Here is a 27,956-nt window from a genome sequence, read left to right as displayed (position 1 = left end):
ACAAAGGCTAAAAAGCCACACACAATAGCCGAAACTTTGTTAATGCCAGCTTGTTGTAAAGAGATGGTGAAAATAGTCATAAAGAGATGGTGTAAATCAATTTCTCACTGCCTATAAATATTCGACAACGGAATCTGCTTTAAACTCAGAAATACAGATAGTAATCAACAGATTCTTAAACAGGGGTTACTACAATAAACCTTTGCTAAAACCCTTGCTACAAAAACCAAATTAGGGTACAAGCTAAGGATAGGATACAAAAAACTACACCAACTAACAATAGTAACATCAAAAAAATACTTTATATCCGTCCCATAAGTTGAACAGTGGTGCAAACAACTTAACAGATTGATTCTTTAAAGATACCGAATTTAAAATTGTGGCAAGGCAAATACGGAAATTATGCACTGTATTGAACAATCTCTTAGACCTTTCCTCTTTCGCTGCACAAGTAAATGACCTGGTATACAACAAACATTTCTTGCAGTGATTGTGGCTCTTCTTACAAGGATTTCGACCTGATGCATGCTATATTTGAGAGTAAAGCAGCATGCATCCTCATTCCATGCTTCTCATTCAGCAGCATCCGAATTAACCTTTCTTGCCATTAATGAAAACCATATATTTTTATTCAACGAGGCCAAAATACTAAGTGTCTAATGTAATTATACTAGACTATTAATTGCAGAAACCATCAAAATTAAATTACACGAGAATTCTATTAATTCATATTCGTTGTCCATACCTAATCTCCGACTTATGGTGTTTAAGGTGCATGTGCAAAGACAAATAATCTCGCTATTTAAGATTCCGGCTCACACATACTCCTTAATTTCCATTCCTGTTATCAAAATATTTTTGCAAAATTTATGTTAAACTTGTTTTAATTTTTTAAATTGTTTTTAATCAATTTTATTACTGTAATCATTTTGCGTTAATTCTATATTTGTTTTAATTCCTGGAGAGTGCCATTTCATTAGGAAGTGTTCTACATATCATATTGAGGAAATTTTTCTTTTTCTTCAACAAATATTGAAATACAATGTAGAATTTTTTTTTTTTTTTTTATGTAAATCCAAACACGAGAGGTATTAGAACCTATAGTACTTAGTACCGTGCTTGGGTTGGAGGTTGAAAGAAGATATTTGTTGACATTGGACTTGAACTTCTGTAGACTGTAATTTTAAGGAAATACGTATGAAGGAAGGTTGTTCCAGAAAACGGCAGTTGAATGAATAAACGAGGAAGATGAAAAGTTGGTTCTGTGAGTTTGAAGTTGGACAGTAAATGGATGTTGGCTGGTGGCGGTACGTGTTCGGACCATTTTGAAAGAGAGAGCGGGAATTATAGAAGCCAATTCAGAAGAACAGTGCCCATGAAAGTATCTGTAGAAGAGGCATGCAGCAGAAACAGTACGTCTATGAGACAGCAAGTGGAGAGACTCTGTTAGAAATGAATCATTAATTAACCTAACTGCCCTCTTCTGAATGGAATCAAGAAGCCAGAGAGAGGTTTTGGGGGCACCACCTCAGATGTGGGAACAATATTCCATGGCAGGGCAGATTGCGATTTATACAGAGTGAGCAGCTGTTTGGAAGAAAAGTAACGCCGAGAGTGAAAGAGAAAACCAAGTTTTTTAGATACGGAGGAAGCAATATTTTAATGTTCTTGTGCCAAGAGAAAGAGATTAGAAGTCAGGGTAATCCCCAGAAGAGATATATCATTTTTTCTAGAAATTGGAATGTCACTAAAGATAAGCATAGGAGCAGGAGAATCCTTTTTGCGAGATATAAGACAAGACTGAGTTTTAGAAGGGTTGAAATCAACTAAGTTGTCTTTGCCCCACTGGAGAATTACCCGAAGATCGGCATTTAAGGAATTGGTAGCAGATTTTGAGAAATTGAAACTGATTGAGCAGGACAAGGTTTCTCAAAATGGAAAGTGGAATGCAATGTGCTATCATCGGCAAAACTATGGATAGGATTTCCATTTAATGGAAGAAGGTCATAATATACAAGAGGAAAAGAGTGGGGGAAAAGAACTGAACCTTGGGGGACACCGGCATTAGTGGAGAAGTTAGAAGACAGACAGCCATCTACCATCACCCTCAGTGAGCGATCACAGAGAAAACTGGATAACCAATTACTAAAAACAGTTGGCAAAGCATAAGATGGAAGCTTGTTTAGAAGACCTTTATGCCAAACACACAATCGAAAGCCTTTGAGATGTCAAGAGCAACTACTTGTGTTTCCCCAAACCTTTCCATTGAATTAGTCCATAAATGGGTAACATAAGCAAGAATATCACCAGTGGATTGACATTGACAGAATCCATACTGGCGATCGTTGATCAGACGGAAGGTTTCTAGGTAGTTTAAGAGTTGGCGGTTAATTGATTTCTCCATTACTTTAGAAAGAGTAGAAGTAATTGCAATGGGACGATAATTGGATGGGAGGGATTTGTCACCCTTTTTAGGAACTGGCTGGATATGAGCAAATTTCCAAGCAGAAGGAAAAACACCTTTGGAATAAGAAAGTGAAAAAAGGCGGCAAAGAATAGGAGTAAGTTCAGGAGCACAGGTTTTGAGAACAAGTGGAAAAATACCATCGGGACCTGGAGCTTTCTTAGCATCAAGATTTGTCAAAATCCTTCTGACATCCTTTTGACGGAAGACCACAGGAGGAGGCATTGAATGGAGCGTGTTGGGAATGGTGGGAGGTGTTTTACCAAGATCATTAATACATGAGTTGGAAGAAAAATGGGATGCTAGCAGGTCAGCTTTATCCTTGGCTGAAGTGGCAACAGAACTATCTGGTTTGGACAGAGGTGGGAGCAGAGATGGGCAAAAGTTGTGGCCAATAGTTTTGGCAAGAGACCAGAATGCTCGGCTACCATTAGGGCAAGAAGCAAGTTTTGTACTCTTAGCCTGTTCAAACTCTAGTTTGGACTGATTAATAACTGCTTGACAATTGTTGTGAGCTTTGGTGTAGGCAGAAAATGAAACTGGAGAATTAGAAACAAGCCAATTACGATACGCAACATTCTTCTCTTGAACAGCCTTAGCACATTTATTGGAAAACCAAGGTTTAGATAAAGGACGAGATTTTAAAGTGGAGTGTGGGATAAAGGATTCCATTCCTGCAAGAATAATTTCACTGACACGATCTGAGCAAACGTTCACATCAGAAGTTTTGAAACAGTAATCTGACCAAGGAAAAGAAGAAAAGAAGTCTCGCAGGTCATCCCATTTTGCATACTTGTAATGCCAAACAACACGAGGTTGGGAATAGCCATGAGATAAAGGTTCCATTGGAGAAGAGACAATCACCAAGTTGTGATCTGAAGTGCCTAAAGGACCTCTCACTTTGACCGTGTACTTAGAAGGGTTGTTTGTGAGAAAAAGATCAAGCTTATTGGTTGTATGATTAGGATTATCCAGTATTCTTGTAGATAAATGAACAATCTGTGCAAGGTCATTAGTAGTTGCAAAAGCCTGAGCATCTCGACCAGCTGGGTTGGTGTGACTAGAAAACGGAAGCCAGCTGGAGTTAGGAACATTAAAATCACCAAGGAAAATTACCTCACTGTTAGGAAAGTTGGACTGGAGAATGTCAAGTTGCAAAGAGAGGAAGTCAAAGAGCTCTAAGTGATTAGTGGAATTGGGAGAACGGTAGACACAACAGATGAATTTGACGCAATGAGGTAGAGAGAGAGATTTTAAGCCAGAGAAATCAGAGAGAGGAGATTCCAAATTGCCAAGTCTCTGACAGGGAATATCAGAATGGACATATGCACAAGTACCACCTTTGAGGCGAAAGAAATCATACAGCGAATAATTTGGGCATCTGAGATGAGCAGTAGTTGAATCAACCAATAACTGAGATTCTGTCAGAAAAAGTACATGTGGTTTGGCAGACTGCAAGTGGAAATGGACATCATTGAGATTAGAATTGAGACCACGTATATTTGTGAAATGAATTAGGAAGTGGTTGGGAGGTTTAGATCTTTTCTCAGATAAGCTTGCTCTATTAGTTTGACAATTCATGGTATATTCAATAGTAAGAAAAAGTGGGTGGGACATGCTGTATGAAGTAATAAAATTTTTGGATATGGCGTACATAGGGTAAGAATATACCCAGATCCTTGACATAACGTGGCCTTGACAATGCTCCCCGCATATACACACTACTCGGACTCCCTCCAGTCACTATCTGGCAGAGTAGAGGTAACAAGATTATACACTAGCTGATCTGGAAGCCTCCTAGAGAGTTACCAATAGGTTCGGTCCAATAACTAGCGGCTGGGCTGCAAACGCTGTTTTAGAGCTGTACCCTTGAAATGTAAGGAATATTGGATCTCGCCACGATGCTCATCATTATAACATCAAAAGTCATCAGTCATACTGCATGATGGAAGAGTTAGGGAATGGTTGACTGGAACTTAGCTCTAGAGACTAAACATGGGTTCCACCACTTCAAGCCTCCAATAAGCAAAGTGGTGGTATTGCACCGGTTAATGAGAGTCATGTACCACTTAGTACTGCCTGGTAACATAGAGGGGCGGCGTTCCTCCATGTGGTGTGGGCACCACACCTCGACACCTGCTTACGTTGGTTCATACCTGTGTGGTCACCCACCATGTACTTGTGCATGGAGGTTATACCCAGGATTACTAGCAGTCTCACCATTGTGAAGGTGCAAGCAGAGGATTTGGCTGTTACAGACCGTCCGGACTTCGCCGAAATTGGGTCCACTTGACTTGAGTGTCACCCGAATATCAGTTCCATAAGCGTTTTAGACTCCCAGGTAGCAAGTGCAGCTTGTCTGGCAAATCTGAGAGAATGTCTGTGACAACCTCAAGGACCAGAATGCATTGAACATTGTAGTTCTGCTCTATGCTAAACTTAGTTTATTTACCGTCTCACCTAGACTGGTATAACTATGATTCTGCTTGAGCTAGCTCACGTGAGGTGTCTCACTTGTGTTCAGCATTCCAATTCTCGTGCTTGTCCTAGGTTCTTGCTAAACATCCAGTATGAAGTCAATATATTTAACACCATTAACCTCCATTTAGTATCAGAAAAAAGATGTTACTGCTTGATTATACAGCCATAGTTCAAAGTTCAAAGTTTGCCTATCCATCCAATTTACCTGATAATTATTGATCCACAGCAGATTGCCCACTGTAGAAATAAAGTTAAGGCAAGTTATCCTATCAGTTTTATCAAATTACAGGATTTAATGCAATAGTGGAATACTCATCTGGTTAAAATCTCCAGATATCTGGAGATTTTAACCAGATTTCTATACTCCGTGAAATGCCATCTTTATAGCTGCCAATTTCCTGTTTTTATGACAGAGAATCCATTTTTTTTTTAGTCATTTTGACCCTTCTTTGTCTCATCATCATAATATAGTTGGTGACAAAGGGTTATTTCTCCATCTTTTTTCCAAAAAATTAAGTTTTTCTCTGTATTTTTCTTTTCTTCCCTAAAAAATAAAATAAATATAATAAAACTATGTTAAAATTGGATTTTGTTCTTGAATTTTCAAATTTCTGCTTATTTTTGTTAATCCTTCAGCCCTCAGGTGTTTAGTAGCAGTCTACATTGAAAAATGGAAACAGTATAATAGTATTGTTCTCTGTCATGTGCAGTAATTTCATAGTACTTGTGTGGAGGTAGCTAATATGTCATTCAGTAAGATGCTAAAGAAATGCAATGTAAAATTTCAGAAGACATATATTCAAGATTTTCCACATATAAAAAAGGTAACACATTTGCCTTGTTAACTGCTATTTGTAGATATAATTTTTCACTTTACTTTCGAGTGGCAGGAAACATGATGTAATGCAGACATTTTCAAACAAATTAGCATATTAACAGTGTGCAATGCACAGAAAGAAATGCAAAAATAGATGGTACATTGATGGATTTCATGGTGAATGTATTGTATGTGCAAATGTTTTTTGCATCTATTGTCATAGAACATAATCTTCCACTGATTTGTGTTGAGCATGCAGGTTCAGAAATAAGTTTCCAGATAGCAAAATTGAAAAAAAAAGTACAATTGTAGAAGAACAAAAACAATAGGCATTGTTAGTGAAATTGCATGGATAGGGAAAGGAGAGGTAGTGATGACTCTGTAAAATGAGCCATTTTTCAACTACTACAGATTGGCAGTAATCAAAGTGATTCCAAGTTATATCCCATTGTGTTGACCTTTCTTAATAAAAAAAAAAATTGTCAGATTGAAAGCTGCTCTCACTCAAAGGTGATCTCTGTGGTATTGCATTGGGCATCTTATGTTATGGTAGACTTAAAAAATGTAGTAGCAATGATATTATTAATTTGTGTGCAAATTAATAATATCATTGCTACTTGCAAATACAGTAAACTCCCGCTATTCGCTGTTTCGCGTATTCGCGGGCGCTGATTTAATATAAAATGTGAATTTTAAAGCGCCGTGAACATTTTCTGCCATAAAAAACATGGGCATGGCTATAATTATCTTTCCCGGTCAAAACAGCGCTCAGTGGGTTGGGGGGGAGAGGGGTGACAAAATTGCGAGCGTGGATGTTTCTCGCTAATCCTTGTTCAGTATGTGTTATGCGCCTGTCATGGAAGGTTTCATCATTTGCTTTTAATATATATGCTTATAAATTGAATAAATTTATTAATTTATAAATTAATATGCTTACAAAAGTGATAAATCTACCGTTTTGCAGTGTAAAACAGACTTTTGATTGTGTTAACGGAACAAAGTGACTTTATTGTGGACAAGTTCTTTCTAATCCGTACAAAAATATGGCTACGAATAAAAAGGGAAATATGAAAAGATCAAAGAAGGTGATGACATTAGCGAATAAAATTGAGTTATTAGACAAAATTTCTAATGGTGAAAGTGTCTCCTCAGTGGCAAAACATTATAAAATCAATGAGTCAACGGTATGATCAATCAAGAAATCGGAAGGAAAAATCCGCCTCAGTGTCCGTGAAAACGCGCTAATTGCTTCAAAAATTTGCTCTGTAACTCGTGATGTTAAATTAGAAAAAATGGAAAAAGCTTTAAATCTGTGGATAGAAGACCGAACTCAAAATAAAATAAAATTCCGTTAAGTTCACTCATCATTCGTGAAAAGGCAAAACTTCTTTATCAACACTTTAGCGAAACTGGTGTAGTACTGGCTGCATAAGTTTTTTAGCTAGCAAAGGCGTTGGATTGAAAGATTTGGTTGAAATTTCTAATAAATATTACATTTAATATTAAATTGTTTCTTATTTTCATTTCGATGCCTTATGCTTGCATTTCACTATGTACTGTCTATGTACATATTTTTTTTTTTTTTTTATGAAAACCCCAAACACGAAAGGTATCAAATCCTATAGTACTTAGTACCGTGCATGGGTTGAAGGAGAAGTATGGGTGGAGGGGGATGCCGGAAACTTTGCTCTAGAGACTAAACATGGGTTTCACCACTTCAAGCCTCCAATAAGCAAAGTGGTGGTATTTCACCGGTTGATGAAAGTCATCTACCACCTAAAAATATAATACATACATAGAAAAAATTTTAGACTAGTTTTTCTTATATATTTCATACTTTGGAACAGAACCCCTTTATTACTATGGGAGCCATAACTCAGTATTTGCGGCATTTCTCAGGAACGTAACCCCCCGCTATTTGCGGGGGTTTACTGTACTTGCAAAATACTTGCAAAAGTGGATGAATACTTGGTAGACACATACTGCTATCTAGAAAGAAGTGCTAAAAGGAAAGATACATTTAAATAGTTTCAACTAGTGCATTCCACTGAAGTAAAAAAGGTTTTGAAGCATGCGTGTACATGTTGATTTGCATTGGTTAAATGTGTAACTAGACTGGTAAAACAGTTACAACCTTTGACAAATCTATTTATCTTTAAATAGATTCAAAGATTTAAATAGAGGTTCCAAGTAGAGAGAAAAGCAATATGAGCACTTTTCAGAGTTACCAAATTAAAAAGTACAAAAATATACAGAATATGAATTAAAGAGTGACACTGACTTATATTCAAATCCAGTTCACAATCCAAAAGTTTAGAGAGAAGATAAATTGATGAACGCAAGAAAAGGAAGTCCTGAATTGCAAACTGGTAAAAGCATTGTAAACAAGAGTAAGAATAATATGCCTAGAATTATTAGCCAAGCAGCTAATAATTCTAGGCATGTTATTCTTACTCTTGCAAAAAGTCTGTTCATGTTTCTCTCTTTTGGCTTGAATGAATGACTGAACTGTTTTCAAAATTTGGAAATCAGAACATAGCTCTTCAATCCAACATACCTCACATTCAAGTACTGAGCTCATTACTGCTAGATATGTTGTGTCCAAATTTACCAACAGTTTTCAAATCTTCCACTTCCATTTTGGCAATTGATCACCATAGTAGACTAAATCAGAAATACAGTTCTGACTTGGTCATAGACGTTTCTGTTGCTAAGGTTGGAGAGTCTAAAAGAAGAGAAGAGAAGATTTTCTATTCTTTTACACGGTGAGGAAGTACTTGATAGCTATAAGTAACTACATGGTACATAAGCTCCTATTGAAAAAATGATGTTCATAAATCCTGAGGTAGTACAGAAAATTTCATCAATTGGCAGTTTATCATTTTCAAAATAGAAATTTTTTGTGGACAAGTTTCCAGTACTTGTTGACATCATTAAATATAAAGAAATAGATTAAGCCATAGATGTTTTGCAGCATCGATGTGAGAACCTATCAAATGCTGTTATGAAAGAAGAAAGAATTGAGGTACAGTGGTCCTTGATTGGAAAACTCATGACTGTATAAGGAAGTTTGAAATATATTAAATTATCTCAAGTCATGCTTGGCATTTTAACAATTCCTCATAGCAATGCTAAGTGTGAGAGAATATTCAGACAGGCTAGAAAAACAAAAACTGAGTTTGGATCATCTCTTTCTGGTCATAGCTTTGGAAATCCTCCCATCAGCCATGTCTAGATAGCAAGGCGATTGTTATGAATAAATATTTTATTTGACATTTCATGGTTCCCATACAACTGCTAAAAGTATTAGGTATACCCTGAGCAACATTGCCACACCACGAGTCCTCCTCCTCCTTCAAACTTCATTGTTGCCAGAATATTTTGCTAGACTGTATTGCTACTTGAAGCACACTCTAGCAGCAGACATTCTGATAAGAATAGGGTATAACAAGATTTGTCACTTCAAAGAAACAATTTCACTCGACCAGTTACAGAATTTGTTGCTCTGTACAAGGTGAGACTATAAGTTGCTACTCTCCCACGAAAATCAAAGCTGTGGAGCTCTGTATGTAACATATTTGTACTGACCTCAACCCTTGTTGATGCCTTAAACTTCTGGTTAATGTTTTGCAGGAATACCTGATGAGATTGTCATACTCTTCCAAGTAACCTTTGGTCATGTGGACTGAGCTTCCATGGTCTTCCTGCAAGTTGCTGAATGGAGTGGTACCATCATGCTTCCATCAGCAGTTGCACAAATCAACAAGCCAGCAATGTAAATGTGACATCCGATAATAATACTTTTCTCAAAATCAATCAGCACAGCTCTACATACCACATTATAAGAACAACTAACTTGTTTAGCCCATACACCTTCTTTATATACTAAGTCAGTTGTTTATCTAGAAGAGCTAATGTGAAGGTATTGGGGAGTCCAGATACTTTTTTGGAAGATAGTGAATATAACTTCTGAGCTTCAAATATCTATAATAAATTTGAAAGTTGGCCTGAGAATGAGGTTCAGTTCACAATCATGTCTGCACTTGTGTAGACACAAAGAAGCTGCATGTTTGGTGCATTCAGTTATGACTAACAGTGTGAACAAATTATAGTAAATGTTTTCAAAAATAACTACATTTCCACTTAAAAAATTTACTCTGAATGTTTCTTGAGACCCTTGTAGGCACCTCCATAGCCAGGTGGGCAGGAGCAGCAGTGCATAGCACACGCTTCTTGATTAGACTGGGGTTTGAGCCTGTGACCACTGAATATGGAGGATGCGGAAAGGTCAGGTAATGACCACCGCATGTCTCCGGAGCAATTAGGCATTAGTTGCTAATAGCATTAGTTATTAGTTGCTAATCCTCCTAAAAACCAAATAACAAACAACAAATGAGACAAATGAGACAGATTTTGTTGTTGAGAGAGAAAGAGAGAGTTATGTTAGTGTGTTTACAACATTCTTAAACCAGTTTTTTTATTTGAATATTTAGTAAAGCCAGGCAGTGCTATCAAAAGGCATTTGAGCTTGATGTTAGTGATAAAGAAGCTGGAATGATTCTCTGTGATCTCTTGCATACTTTAGGTGAAGAGGCAAGTATTCTTTTTTGCTGTCATTTGTGATAAATTGATATTCTGTTAAGACTGTCGGTATCTATATGCATGAAAAAGCAATTTTTACAGTTTTGTGATTTTTGCAAAAATTATGTTAAAATTTAATATAGAACTGAAATTTTACATTATTTTGTAATGTTCTGAATGTATTTTATGAAATTTCGCTTTGGAGATCCTTAATTTAATCACCAAATTTCAGGTTTATTCATGTGGACCACTTATTTAATGATACCTATTTATAATGCTAGTTCACTTTTCCAGTTGTGTTTGTTTCTGGAATTTGCTTATTTCATTAATAAATTTTAATTATACGCTAAATTTTTTAACACATAAATTACTCAGATGTATAAAACAAAGTGAAGACTCCAGAAAGTTTCACATAAAAATACTTTCTGCTTCATAAGGTTTATAGAAACCTTGTGAAGCACTTTTTCCAAGATTAAACCATTTATCAAAATGCCAATGCAGGCAGCAGATTATATTGACAAAAAACTAAATTGTGGTTGTCTGCTTATAGTAGATATTTTTACTTGCACTTTGAGCCATTAGCATAAAAATACTTGGAAGACAGAACAGAACTTATATTTTGACATCATTAAAGAAAAGTGCATTTAGCATTAGCATTAGTAGAGGCATATGATGCAAGAAAGCAAGCTTATGCAGCATCAGCCACAAAAAAAAAAAAAAAAAAACCGACTCTCATTTCACCCCTCCGTTCGTTCGAAATACCTGTCCAGCTGAGCCTTAAATTTATTTAGGCTATCAACTTCCACAACAAGGGCAGGAAGTCTGTTCCACCAACCAACTACCCGCTGGCTAAAGGCAAATTTCCGGACATCTATCCTACATCTGTCTTTCCTCAATTTGAATTTATGCCCTCTCAGGTGATTATTCTGAGCAAGAGGCAGAATCCCATCAGCATTGAGCATGCTCAAACCATTCAAGGCTTTATACACCTCTATCAGATCACCTCGCCGATGCCGTCTCCAGACACTGTAATTTGCAAAACTTAAGCCTTTCTTCGTAAGAGCAACCCTTTGTTCCATTCACTAACGTTGTTGCCCTTCTCTGTACTCATTCCAGCAGCTCTACATCCTTCTTGAAATGAGGCCTCCAGACCTGTATGCAGTACTCAAGGTGTGGCCTGACCATTGCCTTATACAAGGGAATAATCACCTCCTTATCCCTGCTAGAAAAATTCCTGTATATCATTGATAAGACACCATGAGCTACTCTTGCAGCCCATCTGCACTGCTCAGAGAACTTCATATCTGCCTGCACAATTACCCCCAGGTCCTTTTCATTCTCTACCACTGTCAGTGTAGTACCACAGAGTTGATACGTTGCTCTGGGGTTGCTGTTTCTCATATGTAGTACTTTACATTTGTCAATGTTAAACTTCATTTGCCACCTCTCAGCCCATCTGCTCAACCTTTCCAGATCCTGTTGCAGCAGCAGCATAGCGTCAGTAGTGTCCTTGACAACCCTGCCAACCTTCGTATCATCGGCAAACTTGGACATTAAGCTTGATATACCATCATCAATATAATTTATAAATACAGAAAACAATAATGGACCCAATACTGAACCCTGAGGGACTCCACTAATAACATTAGTCCACGATGAGCAGTGTCCGTTGACTACCACTCTCTGTCTTCTCCCCCTCAACCACCCCTTTATCCATAGCAGCAATTTGCCTCCAGTGCCACACTACTCCAATTTGTGCAGCAGTCTTCCATGTGCAACAGTATCAAAAGCCTTTCTAAGATCCAAGTATATAATATCAAAGTTATTCTCTGCATCCAGTTCTTTTGTGACTGCATCATAGTATCCAATCAAATTGGTCAGGCAAGACTTCCCCTTAACAAAACCATGCTGTGTCCGAGCTATAACTGAAGTCTTGTCTAGATGATTCTGCAGTGCTTCTTTAACCAGTGCCTCCATTAATTTTCCTGGAACAGAAGTTAAACTCACAGTTCTATAATTACTTGTGTCAGCCTTTGATCCTCCTTTGTGAATTGGGGTCACATTTGCACATCTCCAGTCTATGGGTTCCTCCCCTGAGTCCAAGGAAACTCTCATAATTATGGCTGCTAAGGGTTTGCTTACTTCCTTTGCTGCCTCCTTTAATATAACTGGATAGATCCCATCCACACCAGGTGCCTTTCTTGTGTTTATCTTCATTTTTCATGACAAGTATACATACAGACAAACTATTGGAGTGCCCATGGGTTCGCAAAATTCTAGCTTAGTTTCTAATTTACTCCTACATTACTATGAAGATTTATATGCTTCTAATGGCGCCTCTGTAGCCAGGTGGTCAGGAGCAGCAGTGCGTAGAACACGCTTCTTGATTAGACCGGGGTTCGAGCCTGTGACCACTAAATACGGAAGAAGCGGAAAAATCAGGGAATGACCACCACCGGAGCAATATGGCCTTAGTTGCTAATGCTCCTAATAACCAAAATAACAACAATAAAATCTGGAGAAATTTCAAGCATTTGAAGAGTTGTTGTGGGTGAAATGCCAACAACAACTCTCAGATCTACTCTGCCACTGTAATATTCCAATCTGCACACCTCTATCAATTCTAAAAACCCAAATAATAATTTTTTAGCTTTTTTCTTTGTAGACTATATTCTTGTTTTGAATGTAAATTTTGAACATATACCAGAACCCACAAATTATTTACCTTACCAACTGGAATTGTAATATTTCTATTAAAGTGCACAAAAATATTATCTGACACAGATTATTATACTTGCCAACTTAAGTCATCATGATCATCAGTCATCATTCTGCTGTTCCACAGGTCGATGTAAGAAGCCTCATAATTGAGGCTTCTTTTTCTGCTGAAGGCATTAAATTTAAGCTACCAATCTGCCAAACCCGTTGTAGCCGTTAGGGGTCTTAGCTCTTATTCCATGGTGAAGCTTCCTCATGATGTTCCAGTTCTATCCATGTATATACTACATCAAGAACTTCAGCTTGTATGACTTCATATTTCCTACCTGCTTCCTCCCAGATTCAAACAACCTTTCAACTGTTATCTATTGTAGAGATGGAAATTAATAAACAATATTGCACAATTTATGCCAATTTCCTAGTTACTACTGAACAAGCAGGTGGCTCTGCTGTAGCTCTTTTAACTCACGAAGAAGTCCTAATGGCTGACTCAGTAGAAGTTACCTTGACCTTGAAATTTACAAAAATTAATAACTCAGCAACGACAATATTTTTAACTACAAATTGGTATCCTGAAACCTCTACAGTAAAGTTTTCAAATAGCACCACTGTTCTGTTAAGATGTCCCCTTGACTGATCATAGCTCCTTAAAAATTTATCGACCTTGAAATTTCCTATGTTTTTTTATACTCAAGAATAATAATAATAGTGTATGGTAGCCATTTGAAAAACATTCACAGTCAGAAAATGAAGCCATCCTTAGGTCCCAAAACTTAATTTATCTAAAACATAACTTTCTTGCCAACTTAAGTAGTAGTCAGATACTGTTTACAAAAATTTTGTCACCTTTGTATTATTATATTGGTAAAAAACAGTATCCCTGTTAATTTTATTAACTACAACATTAAAAATATTTCTCAATATATTAAGCATAAATTTGGATTTAATATATTTCAATTTGGTTAGTTCTAACTTGATATATGTACAGTTATAAATTTTTTATGGTGGTAATTCTCCTACTTTGAGAGTAATAATGTTACATGACTTCTATTTGAATGATCCAATTGCTTTTTAACTCTCTGTCTTATCCACATTTATATTTGTCTTTCTTGCTTGTTCTTTTAGACACTGTTTGTTTGCTATGCATTCCTTTTTATTCCTTTTTTTCGAAAATAATGGGTGCTTTATTTGTCTTATATCGCATCTCATGGGAATTATTTGCAATTATATGGTAATTAAAATTGCTTTAGTTCTGTTGTCTTTTTATATCTATAGGACTGCACTCCCTTGCTTTATATCTTGTATTTTCTTTGAAGTTACCTGAATTGCAGCTATCTTCTAAAAATCTCCAACCTTCTTTTCTTCTTACTTTACTATCGATTAAACACCATTTTTCTCCCTTGACATCTTATTCTATCTGTTATCCCTTTCAGATAGCTTCTCTTCAAGAAATTACAGTGATCTTTTGATCATCTCACATATTCTGCATTTTTCAATTCTGTTAATGTTATACATCTCCTCCATGATACCTTGCTTATTTTATCTTTTAAATTCTCACAGAATTTAACTTCTGAAAATTTTCTATAATAATTTTCTAACTGTCTTTAACAGCTTTTTATCACCAGGACTATACCTTTCCTACTTTATCTCTTGAATTTGCCTTCCAGAACCTTTTTGCAATCATTTTCATACTATTGCTAGTTTCAACCGACATACATTTGTCGATTAATGTACTGTTTTCTTCCTTGGTGCCAAAAACTACACACTTCACTTTCCTTTTGTATGCTTCACTTGGCTAACTTTATGTACGTATTAGACTAAAGCTACTGTAGAGGTCTCTCAGTCATCCTTCTGTTTGGATTATCTTTTTATGGCTTCATTTCATATATATTATTTCCAACTTCTGGCAACTTCTCAAATGTACCAGTTTCTCTGTTGCTGTTTTATAAATACTTCGGTTTTACAAACGTAACATTTTAACTTAGTACATATAACTTAAACTTGATAGGAGACACGAAATTAGAAGGAGATAAAACTTGATTCTGATATATATATATATATAGTGTTATTATCCTCTGAATCACAGCCTTTTGAAATGTATTGCTTGTTTGATGTTTGCAGAGCAATCAGGAACAAGACATGATATTGCCAAGGGGAATGTCTTTGTGTGTGCTCGATGTAAGGAGTGTGAGATGCCAACTCAGCATTGTTATGGGCCTTTATGACAGCTTGAAGAATAGGGTAGATGCCTCGAAGGACTTAAATTGGGGGGCACATCAAGCTCTCAGCTGCCCACATCAATGCCAGAGCTCGCGCTTGAACATCAGGCAACACAGCAGCAATCCCCAAGGCAGAATGCTCTGGTCCTACAGGAACTAGTTGTCGGTGACTCTATTGTCAAGGAAATGGAGAATATATTGTGCCAAAGGGATAGGTGGAACAGGACCAGGGTATGTCTGCCAGGGACAAAAGTTGATGACTTTGTAGAGCAGATAATTATTATCTTTTAAGGGCACAAAAGGTGGTATTCTTGTACACACCAGTGACATTAAGAGTAGGAGAATGGCGGAATTACTTAACAAGTACAAGTCAGTGTTGAAAAAAAGCTGTGAGTTAGGGTTGAATTTGACGGTGTCTGCAATTCTGCCTAGACATGATAGGAGGGAGTATACAATGAGAGAATTCGGCCTGGAGAGATTGCGCAAGGTTCATGGGATTGAATTTTTCTCAGTCTGGTCTGTGCTTCTTAACAGGAGAGATTGCTTCTACAGGGATGGGATACACTTAAATTGAAAGGGGTGCAAGAATATTTGCTGATGATATCGAGCAGTGTTAGGTAGGTTTCAAAAATTGCTAGTTTGGGGGGAATACATGAACTAATAGATTAACAGTAGCCACTGGCAGAAGTGAAAATGATTCTTGCACTGCTTCTATTGTAATGAGCAGCAGCCTAGAAAACAAGGTGGTGGGGATTTCAGACTGCTGGGAGTCATTGCAAAACAAGTAAATACATGGGCTGTGTTAGGGTAGCTAAGAATAGGAATATGTGCATGTATACTTGTGTGTACGTGAAATGCTAGGAGCATATTAAATAAATTTGATGAATTTGAGGTGCTGATATAGTTGGGATATCAGAGACATTGTGTCACACAGATATAAGGAATGTAGAATTGGAATTTGGGGAATACAATGTGTACAAGAAGGATAGGAAGGGAGAATGGGTTATGCTATTAGTTAAGAAACACATAAAATCTAAGGAAGTGCAGTGTTGATTCAATATGGTGTGACATAAGCACTGGGAAAGCAAAATTGAGAATAGGAGTGTGCTATAGGCCTAATGATCTAATGAGTATAATGACTCTATTATTGGCCCACTCTATCACAGAGAAATAGAGTGGGCATGTATATCAGATTGTCTTATAATGGGAGATTTTATTTTCCCATATGTTGACCAGAACTTGTGGGTTGGACGTTCGCACACTAATAAGAATTTTTGTGGATTAATTGGATGATTGTGTTCTACAGCAGCATGTTTGGGAGGCAACCAGAGGGAGTAATACTCTTGATCTGATTATCAGTAATGATTCTTCATGCATTAAGGATTTGCAGATAAAGGAACCACTAGGTGCAGTGATCACAGTGTGCTGATGTGGGATTTATTCAAATAGGTAACTACCATCAAGGGATAAAGGAAAGGGTTTTTGTTTTCGTAAAGGTGACTGCAGAGGTCTAAGACAGTTTTTAAAGTCTATACAGTGGGACCAACTGATGATGTTACCAACAGCAAATTCTTAATGGGAAACATTCAAAGAATTAATCTTGGAAGCTACAGCTTTTCATACCAACTAAGAAATATTGTTCAAAGTTTAGGCCTAAATGGATGTCAGATGAACTAATGAGACATGGTAGAGAAGAAAAATGCATGGGATATGTATAAATAGAAGCCTATGAAAGATATAAGCTGGTCTGTAATCAAGTCACAAAGGAGTTTAGGTAGACAAAGGCAGATTATAAGAAATCTTTGGCAAAGGATGCAAAGAAAAACAGTGAAGAGTTTTTTATTTATGTAAACTCTAGAAAGAAGGGGATGAATCAGATTGATCCATTTGATAACAATGGTTCTACTATTGATGATCCTGCTCAAGTAGCTAACAAACTGAGTGAGTATTTTGCATCCACATTTACACATGAGGAGTTATTCAGGGAGGGGAATAGCAGAGATGTATTAAACTATGGTAGTGAGTTAAATTATTTTTTAGTAATTGAGAGCAAAGTGGTGGAGAAATTGTTCAAGATAAACATAAATGGCACCTGGGTGGATGGGATCTATCCAGTGATATTAAAGGGGGCAGCGAAGGAAGTAAGCAAAACCTTAGCCATAATTATGAGAGCTTCCTTGGACTCAGGGGAGGTACCCATAGACTTGAGATGTACAAATGTGACCCCAATTCACAAAGGAGGATCAAAGGCGGACACAAATAATTATAGACCTGTTTAACTTCTGTTCCAGGAAAATTAATGGAGGCACTGGTTAAAGAAGCACTGCAGGATCATCTAGACAACACTTCGATTATAGTTCGGACACATTGGTTCGTTAAGGGGATGTCTTGTGTGACCAATTTGATTGGATACTATAACGTGGTCGCAAAGGAACTGGATGCAAAAAATAATTCTGATATCATATACCTAGATTTCAGGAAAGCTTTTGATACTGTTGCACATAAAAGACTTCTGTACAAATTGGAGAAGTGTGGCATTAAAGCAAGTTGCTGGTATGGATAAAGGGATGGCTGAGTGGGAGAAGACAGAGAGTGGTAATTAATGGACACTGCTCTTCAAGGACTAATGTTATCAGTGGAGTCCCCCAGGGTTCAGTGTTGGGTCCATTGTTGTTTTCTGTATATATTAATGATATTGATGAAGGTATATCAGGTTTATGTCTAAGTTTGCAGACGATATGAAGGTTGGCAGGGTTGTTAATGACTGTACACTACTGCAATAGGATCTAGAAACGTTGAGCAGATGGACTGAGTGATGGCAACTGAAGTTTAACATTGCAAATGTAAAGTACTGTATATAGGTAGCAGTAACCTCAGAGTAAATATCAACTGTGTCGTACTACACTCAGGGTGGTAGAGAATGAAAAGGACTTGGGGTAATTGTGCAGTCAGATATGAACTTTACTGAGCAGTGCAGAGAGTCTGCAAGAGTAGGTCATGGTGTCTTGTCTATGATATACAGGAATTTTTCTAGCAGGGATAAGGAAGTGATTATCCCCTTGTATCAGGCAATGGACAGTCCACATTTTTAGTACTGTATACAGGTCTGGAGGCCTCATTTTAGGAAGGAAGTAGAGCTGCTGGAATGAGTACAGAGAAGGTCAACAAGATTACTGAATGGAACAAAGGGTTGCTCTAACGAAGAAAGGCTTAAGATTTGCAAATTACCGTGTCTGGTGACTTGACACCTGCGAGGTGATCTGACTGAGGTGTATAAGGCCTTGAATGTTTTGAGTAAGCTCAATGCTGATGGGATTCTTCCTCTTCCCCAGATTAATCGCCTGAGGGGACATAAGTTCAAATTGGGGAAAGGCAGTTGTAGCATAGATGTGCAGAAATTTGCCTTTAGCCAGCATGTGGTTGATTACTTCAACAAACTTCCATCTGTTGTTGTAGAAGTTGACAGCTTAAATAAATTCAAGGCAGAACTAGACAAACATTTGGAGCGAATGGCTGGATGAAATTGGAAAGTTTTTTTTTTTTTTTTTTTGCTGATGCTGTATAAGCTTGCTTTCTTGCATCATATGTCTCTACTAATGCTAATTTCAAATTTAATTGACTGTTATTATGTAGCTCCGCTGAAAGTTTTCCCACCTTAAAGGAAGCACCCTACAATTCTTGGAAATTCAGGGTATATATATACTTTTTTTTTTGTCTTATTTACATTCAAATATTTCTATGTATCCCAGCCTTTTTCTAATTTAATACTTCATATTTTTGGCATTTTATTTTCTCTATATCACCCCCTCTCCAACCAAAATGCTTAAAATGTTACAGACTTATGGTATGAGCTTCTTTTTCTGTTAACATTAGCATTAGTAGAGGCATATGATGCAAGAAAGCAAGATTATGCAGCATCAGCAAAAAAAAAAAAACAAACAAAAAAAAAAAAAAAAACGACTCATTTCACCCCTCCGTTCGTTCGAAATACCTGTCCAGCTGAGCCTTAAATTTATTTAGGCTATCAACTTCCACAACAAGGGATGGAAGTCTGTTCCACCAACCAACTACCTGCTGGCTAAAGGCAAATTTCAGCACATCTATTCTACATCTGTATTTCCTCAATTTGAATTTATGCCCTCTCAGTTGATTATTCTGAGCAAGAGGAAGAATCCCATTAGCATTGAGCATGTTCAAACCATTCAAGGCTTTATACACCTCTATCAAATCACCTCACTGGTGCCTAGTCTCCAGACACTGTAATTTGCAAAACTTAAGCCTTTCTTCGTAAGAGCAACCCTTAGTTCCATTCACTAATCTTGTTGCCCTTCTCTGTACTCGTTCCAGCAGCTCTACATCCTTCTTGAAATGAGGCCTCCAGACCTGTATACAGTACTCAAGGTGTGGCCTGACCATTGCCTTATACAAGGGAATAATCACCTCCTTATCCCTGCTAGAAAAATTCCTGTATATCATAGACAAGACACCATGACCTGCTCTTGCAGACTCTCTGCACTGCTCAGAAAAGTTCATATCTGACTGCACAATTACCCCCAGGTCCTTTTCATTCTCTACCACTGTCATTCTCTACCACCCCTTTATCCATAGTACCACAGAGTTGATACGTTGCTCTGGGGGTTGCTGTTTCCCATATGTAGTACTTTACATTTATCGATTTTAAACTTCATTTGCCACCTCTCAGCCCATCTGCTTAACCTTTCCAAATCCTGTTGCAGCAGCAGCAGCATAGCGTCAGTAGTGTCCTTAACAACCCTGCCAACTTTTGTATCGTCTGCAAACTTGGACATTAGCTTGACATACCATCATCAATATTATTTATAAATACAGAAAACAATAATGGACCCAACACTGCACCTGAGGGACTCCACTGATAAAATTAGTCCGCGATGAGCAGTGTCCATTGATTACCACTCTCTGTCTTCTCTCCCTCAACCACCCCTTTATCCATAGCAGCAATTTGCCTCCAATGCCACACTGCTCCAATTTGTGCAGCAGTCTTCCATGTGCAACAGTATCAAAAGCGTTTCTAAGATCCAAGTATATAATATCAAAGTTATTCCCTGCATCCAGCTCTTTTGTGACTGCATCATAGTATCCAATCAAATTGGGCAGGCCAGACTTCCCCTTAACAAAACCATGCTGTGTCCGAGATATAACTGAAGTCTTGTCTAGATGATCCTGCAGTGCTTCTTTAACCAGTGCCTCCATTAATTTTCCTGAAACAGAAGTTAAACTCACAGGTCTATAATTATTTGTGTCAGCCTTTGATCCTCCTTTGTGAATTGGGGTCACATTTGCACATCTCCAGGTACCTCCCCTGACTCCAAGGAAGCTCTCATAATTATGGCTAAGGGTTTGCTTACTTCCTTTGCTGCCTCCTTTAATATAACTGGATAGATCCCATCCACCCCAGGTGCCTTTCTTGTGTTTATCTTCAACAATTTCTCCTCCACTTTACTCTCAGTTATTACAAGATTATCTAGCTTACTGCCAGAGTTGAATTCACCTCTAGCATTCCCCTTGCTGAATAACTCCTCATGTGTGAATGTCGATGCAAAATATTCATTTAGTTTGTTAGCTACCTGAGCACGATCATCAACAGTTGAACCATCAATATCAAGTGGACCAATCTGATTCATACCATTCCTTCTAGAGTTTACATAAGCAAAGAACTCTTTGCAGTTTTTCTTTGCATCCTTTGCCAAAGATTTCTCATAATCTGCCTTTGCCTTCCTAACCTCCTTTGTGACTTGGTTACAGACCAGCTTATATCTATCATTGGCTTCTATGTCACGTGTTAATTTATATGTATCCCATGCATTTTTCTCCTCTGTCACGTGTCTCATTAGTTCATCTGACATCCATTTAGGCCTAAACCTTGAACAATATTTAAATACTATCTCAGACCATCGTAGTTGCCTTTACAAAAGCAATAATACTTACTGTTAATACTTAGCCTGGGTTGTCACGCTGCAAACTTGCCCAAGTATTCTTTAAAACTATTTTCTTTATATCTTTCTGCTTTCTACCCTTTGTTTTTTTGTCCATTGTGTTATTAGTGCAACACGAGGATGATATGAACACTCTTTCTTTTCTCTCCTGTATGCTATCTTCAACTCATTTGATCCATTACTTTTTTCCTCCATACCATTCTTTATTTCCTTCCCAATGCTATTTGCTTGCCTCTTTATCTAATTTTACATACAAAATTGCTTCTTTGACTAATTTTTACATGCAAAATTAGTTCTATATCACCCGTCTACTATTATTCCAGACATGATCTTTTCCATACATATTGATTTATTTATTTAAATTTTATCTTATCTGTTATTGAATTACCTTAATTTTTATTGCAAACATTGCATTGGGACTACCCTACCTATTTTTATGGTAGATTTTACTGCTTTCACTCTCCTTTTTTTTTTTTTTTCATGCACTCTATTTAGAGTTTTCTTTTAATATTTTTCTTCCATAACTATATGTAAGCATAGAAACAGAGTTTATTGATACATGGTCAGGTGTAGTGCCCCAGTGAAATATCTGTATCATGTATCAATTCTTTTATAGCATGCATCAAATATTTCAAATATTTTAACTTTTATTTTTCTTTCCCTTTTATTTACGTTTCTATAGCATCAAAATATTTTCCCACCTTCTACTTGATGCTTGCTATTTCTTTGTAATTAATTAATAATTTTTCCCTTATAGCTTCTTTCCTTCTAACTGGCTTATTAATTCAGCCCTCAATTTCTTATAATTAAATATATATCTTTTAGGTTTTTTCACATTCTTTCCTTTCATCCGCCTTTAATACTTCTCTTTCTTTTTTCCTACTAGTTTTGGCACCTTGTGTTCTTTACTTCCATCTGTTCGCTCTTTTATTCTCTCACTTTATTACTTTACTTCCATCTGTTCTTTACTTCCATCTGTTCGCTCTTTTATTCTCTCACTTTATTACTTTATCCTTATATATATATATATATATATATATATATGCTTTTGTATTATTTGCTGCTGCTTACCCCATTTAGGTGCATTTGCCATATTACTTTCATATCATAATTAGCCTATATCTTCATACATGTCACTTTTGCTTGTTTTATCCAAACTATATATATATTTAATCTTTTCTAAAATAAGTAATAATGAAAAAAGGTAAAATGTACTTTATACACTCATGATTGTCTTGCATACTGTTGTAACTATATATAAGTGAAGAGTATAAAGGTAGGTAGATAGTGTCAAAGTGCTGATGAAACTGAAATTGTAATTACGGAGAATAAATAATAGAAAGATGATAATAATAAGTAATTGGAAGTACTTAATGCTGTGTGTCCTGTGATTTCAGCACCTTCTTCCGGGACCAGTCGCCAAAATCAAAAGAAAAAATGGCAAGAAGTAGAGCCTCTGTTTCTGACAAGAAATATACGCAGCACGTGGTACATGTGGAAATTCAGTATTCAAGCTAAGGGTTAAAATTTAAATTTGTCATATGGCTTATGTATATTTCATGGCTGACCCGACAGAGGCAGAACGCAAAGATTAAGAAATAGTAGGATAACCTACTGAGGTCAACTAGGTATATGGTCATAAAGAAGGTGTGTACTGCAGAGGAGGGTAATAAAAGTATAACATAAATCTGTTCTGAAGTATTTATGATATAAGATAGTGACCCTGTAAGTAAGAAATCAGAAAGTTAAGGAAATAATCAAAATTAAAATAATGTAAAGTTAAATTAAATTACGCTGGCTACCCCACGTGTATCAGTTAGAAACTAAGTTAGATTAAATTAAATTACATTCCAAATATATATATAATTGGGGTAGGTATTAAACACGTAAAGCAATGCATCCCAGGATAGAAAGAAGTAAAAAGCTTGCAAAGTAGCATTAAGTCGCTAAAGTTTCATTAACATCCTACCTGACAGCAGGTAGGATGTTAATATCCTCATTATTAATATCAACAATATCCTCATTTTAAAAGCCTTGCATAATAGCAATGTATCCCATATACAAAACTTTGATTTCCATAGCCTATTCACCAGCATTAATCAAGCTTATCCTAAATAATCTGTATAATAAATACAAACACATAATAGGCTGTAAACCAACTTAATGAATTTGTGCATTGCCAATAATTACATTTTTAATGGTAAAACAGTTTACCAACAAACCATAGGTACCCCTATGGGTAGCCCTGTCAGTTGCATCCTTGCAAATCTATACCTGTACTGGTATGAAATCTCACTGCCTCCGGAAATCTACTTGTTTAGGTACGTAGATGATTTATTTGTAGCAAATTGCCCCAACTTCCTACAAGATCATGCCAATATATATCCTGAAGAACTCACTTTGGAAAAAACTAATGATAATAACCTTGCAGCCAACTACCTTGATATAGATATAGATCTTAATAACCCTCAGACCACAGTCAACATATACTATAAACGGGAGGCCTTCAACTTCAATGTCTTTAACTTTACACATTGGCATTCTAATATCTCCAAAAAGCATGCTAATATCATTCTGTCTCAATGTATCAGAATAGCCACTTTATGCATTAGCAAAAAATTGATAGTTAACAATATCAGAAACCTATACAATAAGCTTCTGTACAACCAGTTTTCTACAACCTACATGTATTACCATATCAAAAATGCACTCCTTATTGTTGAATATAAAAAGTTGATTAACTACACCATTGATATCAATAATATCATGGCTAACTGATATTCTGTAGCTAGACTTGTACACAATGTTTAGTCTATACTCCTAGCCTCTTTGGTGTCATACAAATGTAGAAAACTTGTACCCACCGATTAGCTAACTAAGGAGTATATTATTATTTTATTTTTATTGTTCATTTATTTTTTAACTTTTTTATTTTGTTATTACTTTATATACTACCCAACTGGCTTAAACACTGAAGTATGCTCACAGTACTAGGTTCAGGGTCCTACTATAGGAAGGTGGAAAGAAGCAGACCGGGGTTCGAGCCCGTCACCACCAAATACGGAGGATGCGGAAAGGTCAGGGAATGACCACCACATATCCTGGAGCAATATGGCCTTAGTTGCTAATGCTCCTAAAAACCAAAACAACAACAACCGACTATAGGAATGGGAATAGCAACCCCAAACTGCCCGAGCAAGATATATTTGTGTCTTCTTCCATATTCTTTATGCTTTCTTACCTTTCTATATATTTTTGTTTCTCGTGAGCCATTAGTTTATTGAACGCAATATTTGAGATGCTCCTTTTTATGCTGTAAACACTCTCGCCTAAACAAAGTTTAGTGACTATTTAATGCTACTTTGTAAGCTTTTTATTCCTTTCTATTCTGGGATGCATTACTTCACATGTTTAATACCTACCCCAAATATATATATATATATATATTTAAAATTTAATTTAATCTAATCTAACTTAGTTTCTAACTGATGACATGTGGCTTAGCCAGTGTAATTTAATTTTAATTTACATTATTTTAATTTTGATTATTTCCTTAACTTTCCGATTTCTTACACACTGAGTCGCTATCTTATGCCATAAATACTTCAGAACAGATTTATGTTATACTTTTATTACCCTCCTGTGCAGTACAAACCTTCTTTATGATCATATACCTACTCGACCTCAGTAAGTTATCCTACTTCTTCTTAATCTTTGCATTCTGCCTCTGTCGGGTCAGCCACGAAATATACATAAGCCATATGACTTAAATTTAAATTTTAACCCTTAGCTTGAATTCTAAATTTCCATGTGTATCACGTGCTGCTTATATTTCATGTCAGGAACAGAGGCTGTACTTCTTGCCATTGTTTCCTTTGATTTTGGCAGCTGGCCCCAGAAGAAGGCACTGAAATCATAGGAGACACAGCATTAAGTACTTCTAATTACTTATTATTATTATCTTTCTATTCTTTGTTCTCCGTAATTAAAATTTCAGTTCTAGTAGTAGTAGTAGTAGTAGTGGCACATGATGCAAGAAAGCAAGTGTAGGAGCTTATGCAGCATCAGCCAAAAAAAAAAAAAAAAAAAAAACACACCATTCCCTCCAAATGCCTGTCCAGTTCCTCCTTAAATTTATTTAACCTATCAACTTCCACAACGACAGATGGAAGTTTGTTCCAGCAATTAACCACCCGCTGGCTAAAGGCAAATTTCCGCACATCTATTCTACATCTGTCCTTTCTTAATTTGAACTTATGTCCCCGTAGGTTCGTAATCTGAACAAGTGGAAGGATCCCATCAGAATTCAGCGTGCTCAACCCATTCAAGGCCTTATAGACCTCAATCAGATCACCGCGCAGGTGCCTAGTCTCCAGCCACTGCAGTTTGCAGAACTTAAGCCTCTCTTGGTAAGAGAATCCCTTCATTCCCCTCACCAATCGTGTTGCTCTTCTCTGTACACTCTCAAGCAAATCTACATCCTTCCTAAAATGAGGCCTCCAGACCTGTACGCAGTACTCAAGGCGTGGCCTGACCATTGCCTTATACAGAGGGACAATCACCTCCTTTTCCCTGCTAGCAAAATTCCTATATATCATTGACAAAACCCCATGACCCGCCCTAGCAGCCTGTCTGCACTGCTCAGAAAACTTCATATCTGACTGCACAATTACTCCCAGGTCTTTTTCATTTTCTACCACCTTAAGTGTAGTACCACACAGTTGGTACGTTTCTCTGGGGTTACTTCTACCCATATGCAGTACTTTGCATTTGTCAAGGTTGAACTTTAGTTGCCACTTCTTAGCCCATCTGCCCAAATTATCTAGATCCTGTTGCAGTAGCACACTGCCATTACTGTCATTAACAACCCTGCCAACCTTTGTGTCATCTGCAAACTTCGACATTAAGCCTGATATACCTTCATCAATATCATTGATGAATACACAAAACAACAGTGGACCCAACAACGAACCCTGTGGGACTCCACTAATAACATTAGTCCACGAAGAGCAGCACCCATTGATTACCACCCTCTGTCTTCTCCCACTTAACCATTCTTTTATCCATTGTAGCAACTTACCCTTCTGTTAGCACTTTGACACTATCTACCTACCTTTATACTCATTTATGTATCCATTATGGTCGTTGGGTTCTTTCTTCTTAAATTTAACAGTCCCTGGTCCATAAACCATTAATTAATTAATTAATTAATAATATTTTATACTATTTTATATATTTTAAAAAAATATTAGATAGTATGAATCAGAGCTGTAATGCTCAATACGTTCTACGTTGATATTAGTATTTGTAAAATAATAAGAGGAGTTTACCTCAATATAGTACATAGAACACTTCCGTATGATACTCTCCAGAAATTAAAACGAAAAATCGAAAAACTTACATTAGAGTAACAAATAATTAAAAACCAATTAACACAATTAAAAATATTAAAAAGAATCTAATGAAAATATTCAAAACGATTTTCCTTCCTGAAGCTGACAATGCTTTTCGACCGTTTGTCGTGATCACAGGAATGAATTTTCATTCCCTTTTCAACAAACAGTCGAAAAGCGTTGTCAGCTTCAGGAAGGAAAATCATTTTAACGAAGTTCTTTTATAGCGAATTATTTTGAATTTCCCTTGGAAGTTACATTTAAAATAATTTCTGTTCAGCGAGAAAATTTTCATATAGTGAACGGATTAATAGAGAATTAACTCGGTATGCACTGTTTGCATTTCTGGCCTTCAGGCAATTTAAGCAATTAGTGCTGCTACACGAATTAAGAGAGCTAAAGGGATTACCATTCTACAACTTAGTGGTACCTGGTAAAACCTATCCGACCACCTGTCTCCCACATACGGAGAAGTCGCGCTGGTCAGCAGTGAGCAGATCAAGAGGTATTCCCAATGGGCTCTAGTCAACCTTTCTACTGCAGTGGTGTCCAAACTTTTCCCATACAGGGGCCATATTAAAAAAAAATTCAAAGTTAGATTTCTTTATTGTGTTACATTTTCCATATCTTGTTGCATGTAAAAGTAAAATTGAAAATATTCTAAAATTTTATTAAGTACAATACACAATTACATTCACTGAACAAAACATTTAATGAGAAAATTTTTTTGATAATTAACAAAATTTAAAATGCTGTTTTAGTTCACTTTCCGGGCGGGCAGTAGGTTGGACACAACTGTGAATCAACTGTAAGTGCCCCGTTTGAGAATTTGACAAGAGCGATTTTATTTTACCCCAACAAATAATCATTTGTTGATCGTGAAAGTGCGTTATCCACATTTTTCCATAAATTTTCCCTGTCTCTGTTTACATGGTCACAGTACCTGAATATCCAAATGACACTGACATTTTGGACAGTTTCAAAAAAAAAAGAAAAGAAAAAAAAAAACATGAAATGTTGGCATTTGGTGAAAATGAAGTTAGAAAATTGTCAATTAGGTTACAGTTAAATGAAAGAGGTACAATTCGTGGATTTTGGGAATACCTAATTGAAAAGCTGGTTTTGGAAGAATTGAAGCATTTGATGGATACTCTGAGTACGATACCAATTTCATCAGGTGAATGTGAACGAGGATTTTCACAAACGAATCTGATCACCAGCCCAACCAGAGCTTTGCTGATAACAAAAACAGTTTCTAAGCTACTGTTTCCTAAAAACAGTAGGAAAGAGACGATCAGATTCAGTTGTGAA

General features: G+C 36.6%; 1 protein-coding gene across 2 annotated transcripts in view; it reads left to right on the top strand.

The window, feature by feature from the left end:
• Positions 1 to 27,956, top strand: part of LOC150087035 (tetratricopeptide repeat protein 37) — a 702,248-nt gene that overhangs the window by 257,255 nt on the left and 417,037 nt on the right. For both annotated transcript variants that reach the window (XM_090371768.1, XM_090371767.1), the window contains exon 15: positions 10,256 to 10,355. In XM_090371768.1, the coding sequence (XP_090227894.1) occupies positions 10,256 to 10,355 (100 nt within the window). The remainder of the gene's footprint in view (positions 1 to 10,255; positions 10,356 to 27,956) is intronic.

This window comes from Mastigoproctus giganteus, chromosome 4 (assembly GCF_048544385.1).
Source record: "Mastigoproctus giganteus isolate SK-2022 chromosome 4, ASM4854438v1, whole genome shotgun sequence".
Taxonomy (NCBI): domain Eukaryota; kingdom Metazoa; phylum Arthropoda; class Arachnida; order Uropygi; family Thelyphonidae; genus Mastigoproctus; species Mastigoproctus giganteus.
Note: the sequence above shows the minus strand (reverse complement) of the source record. Positions and strands in the feature narration are given on the sequence as shown.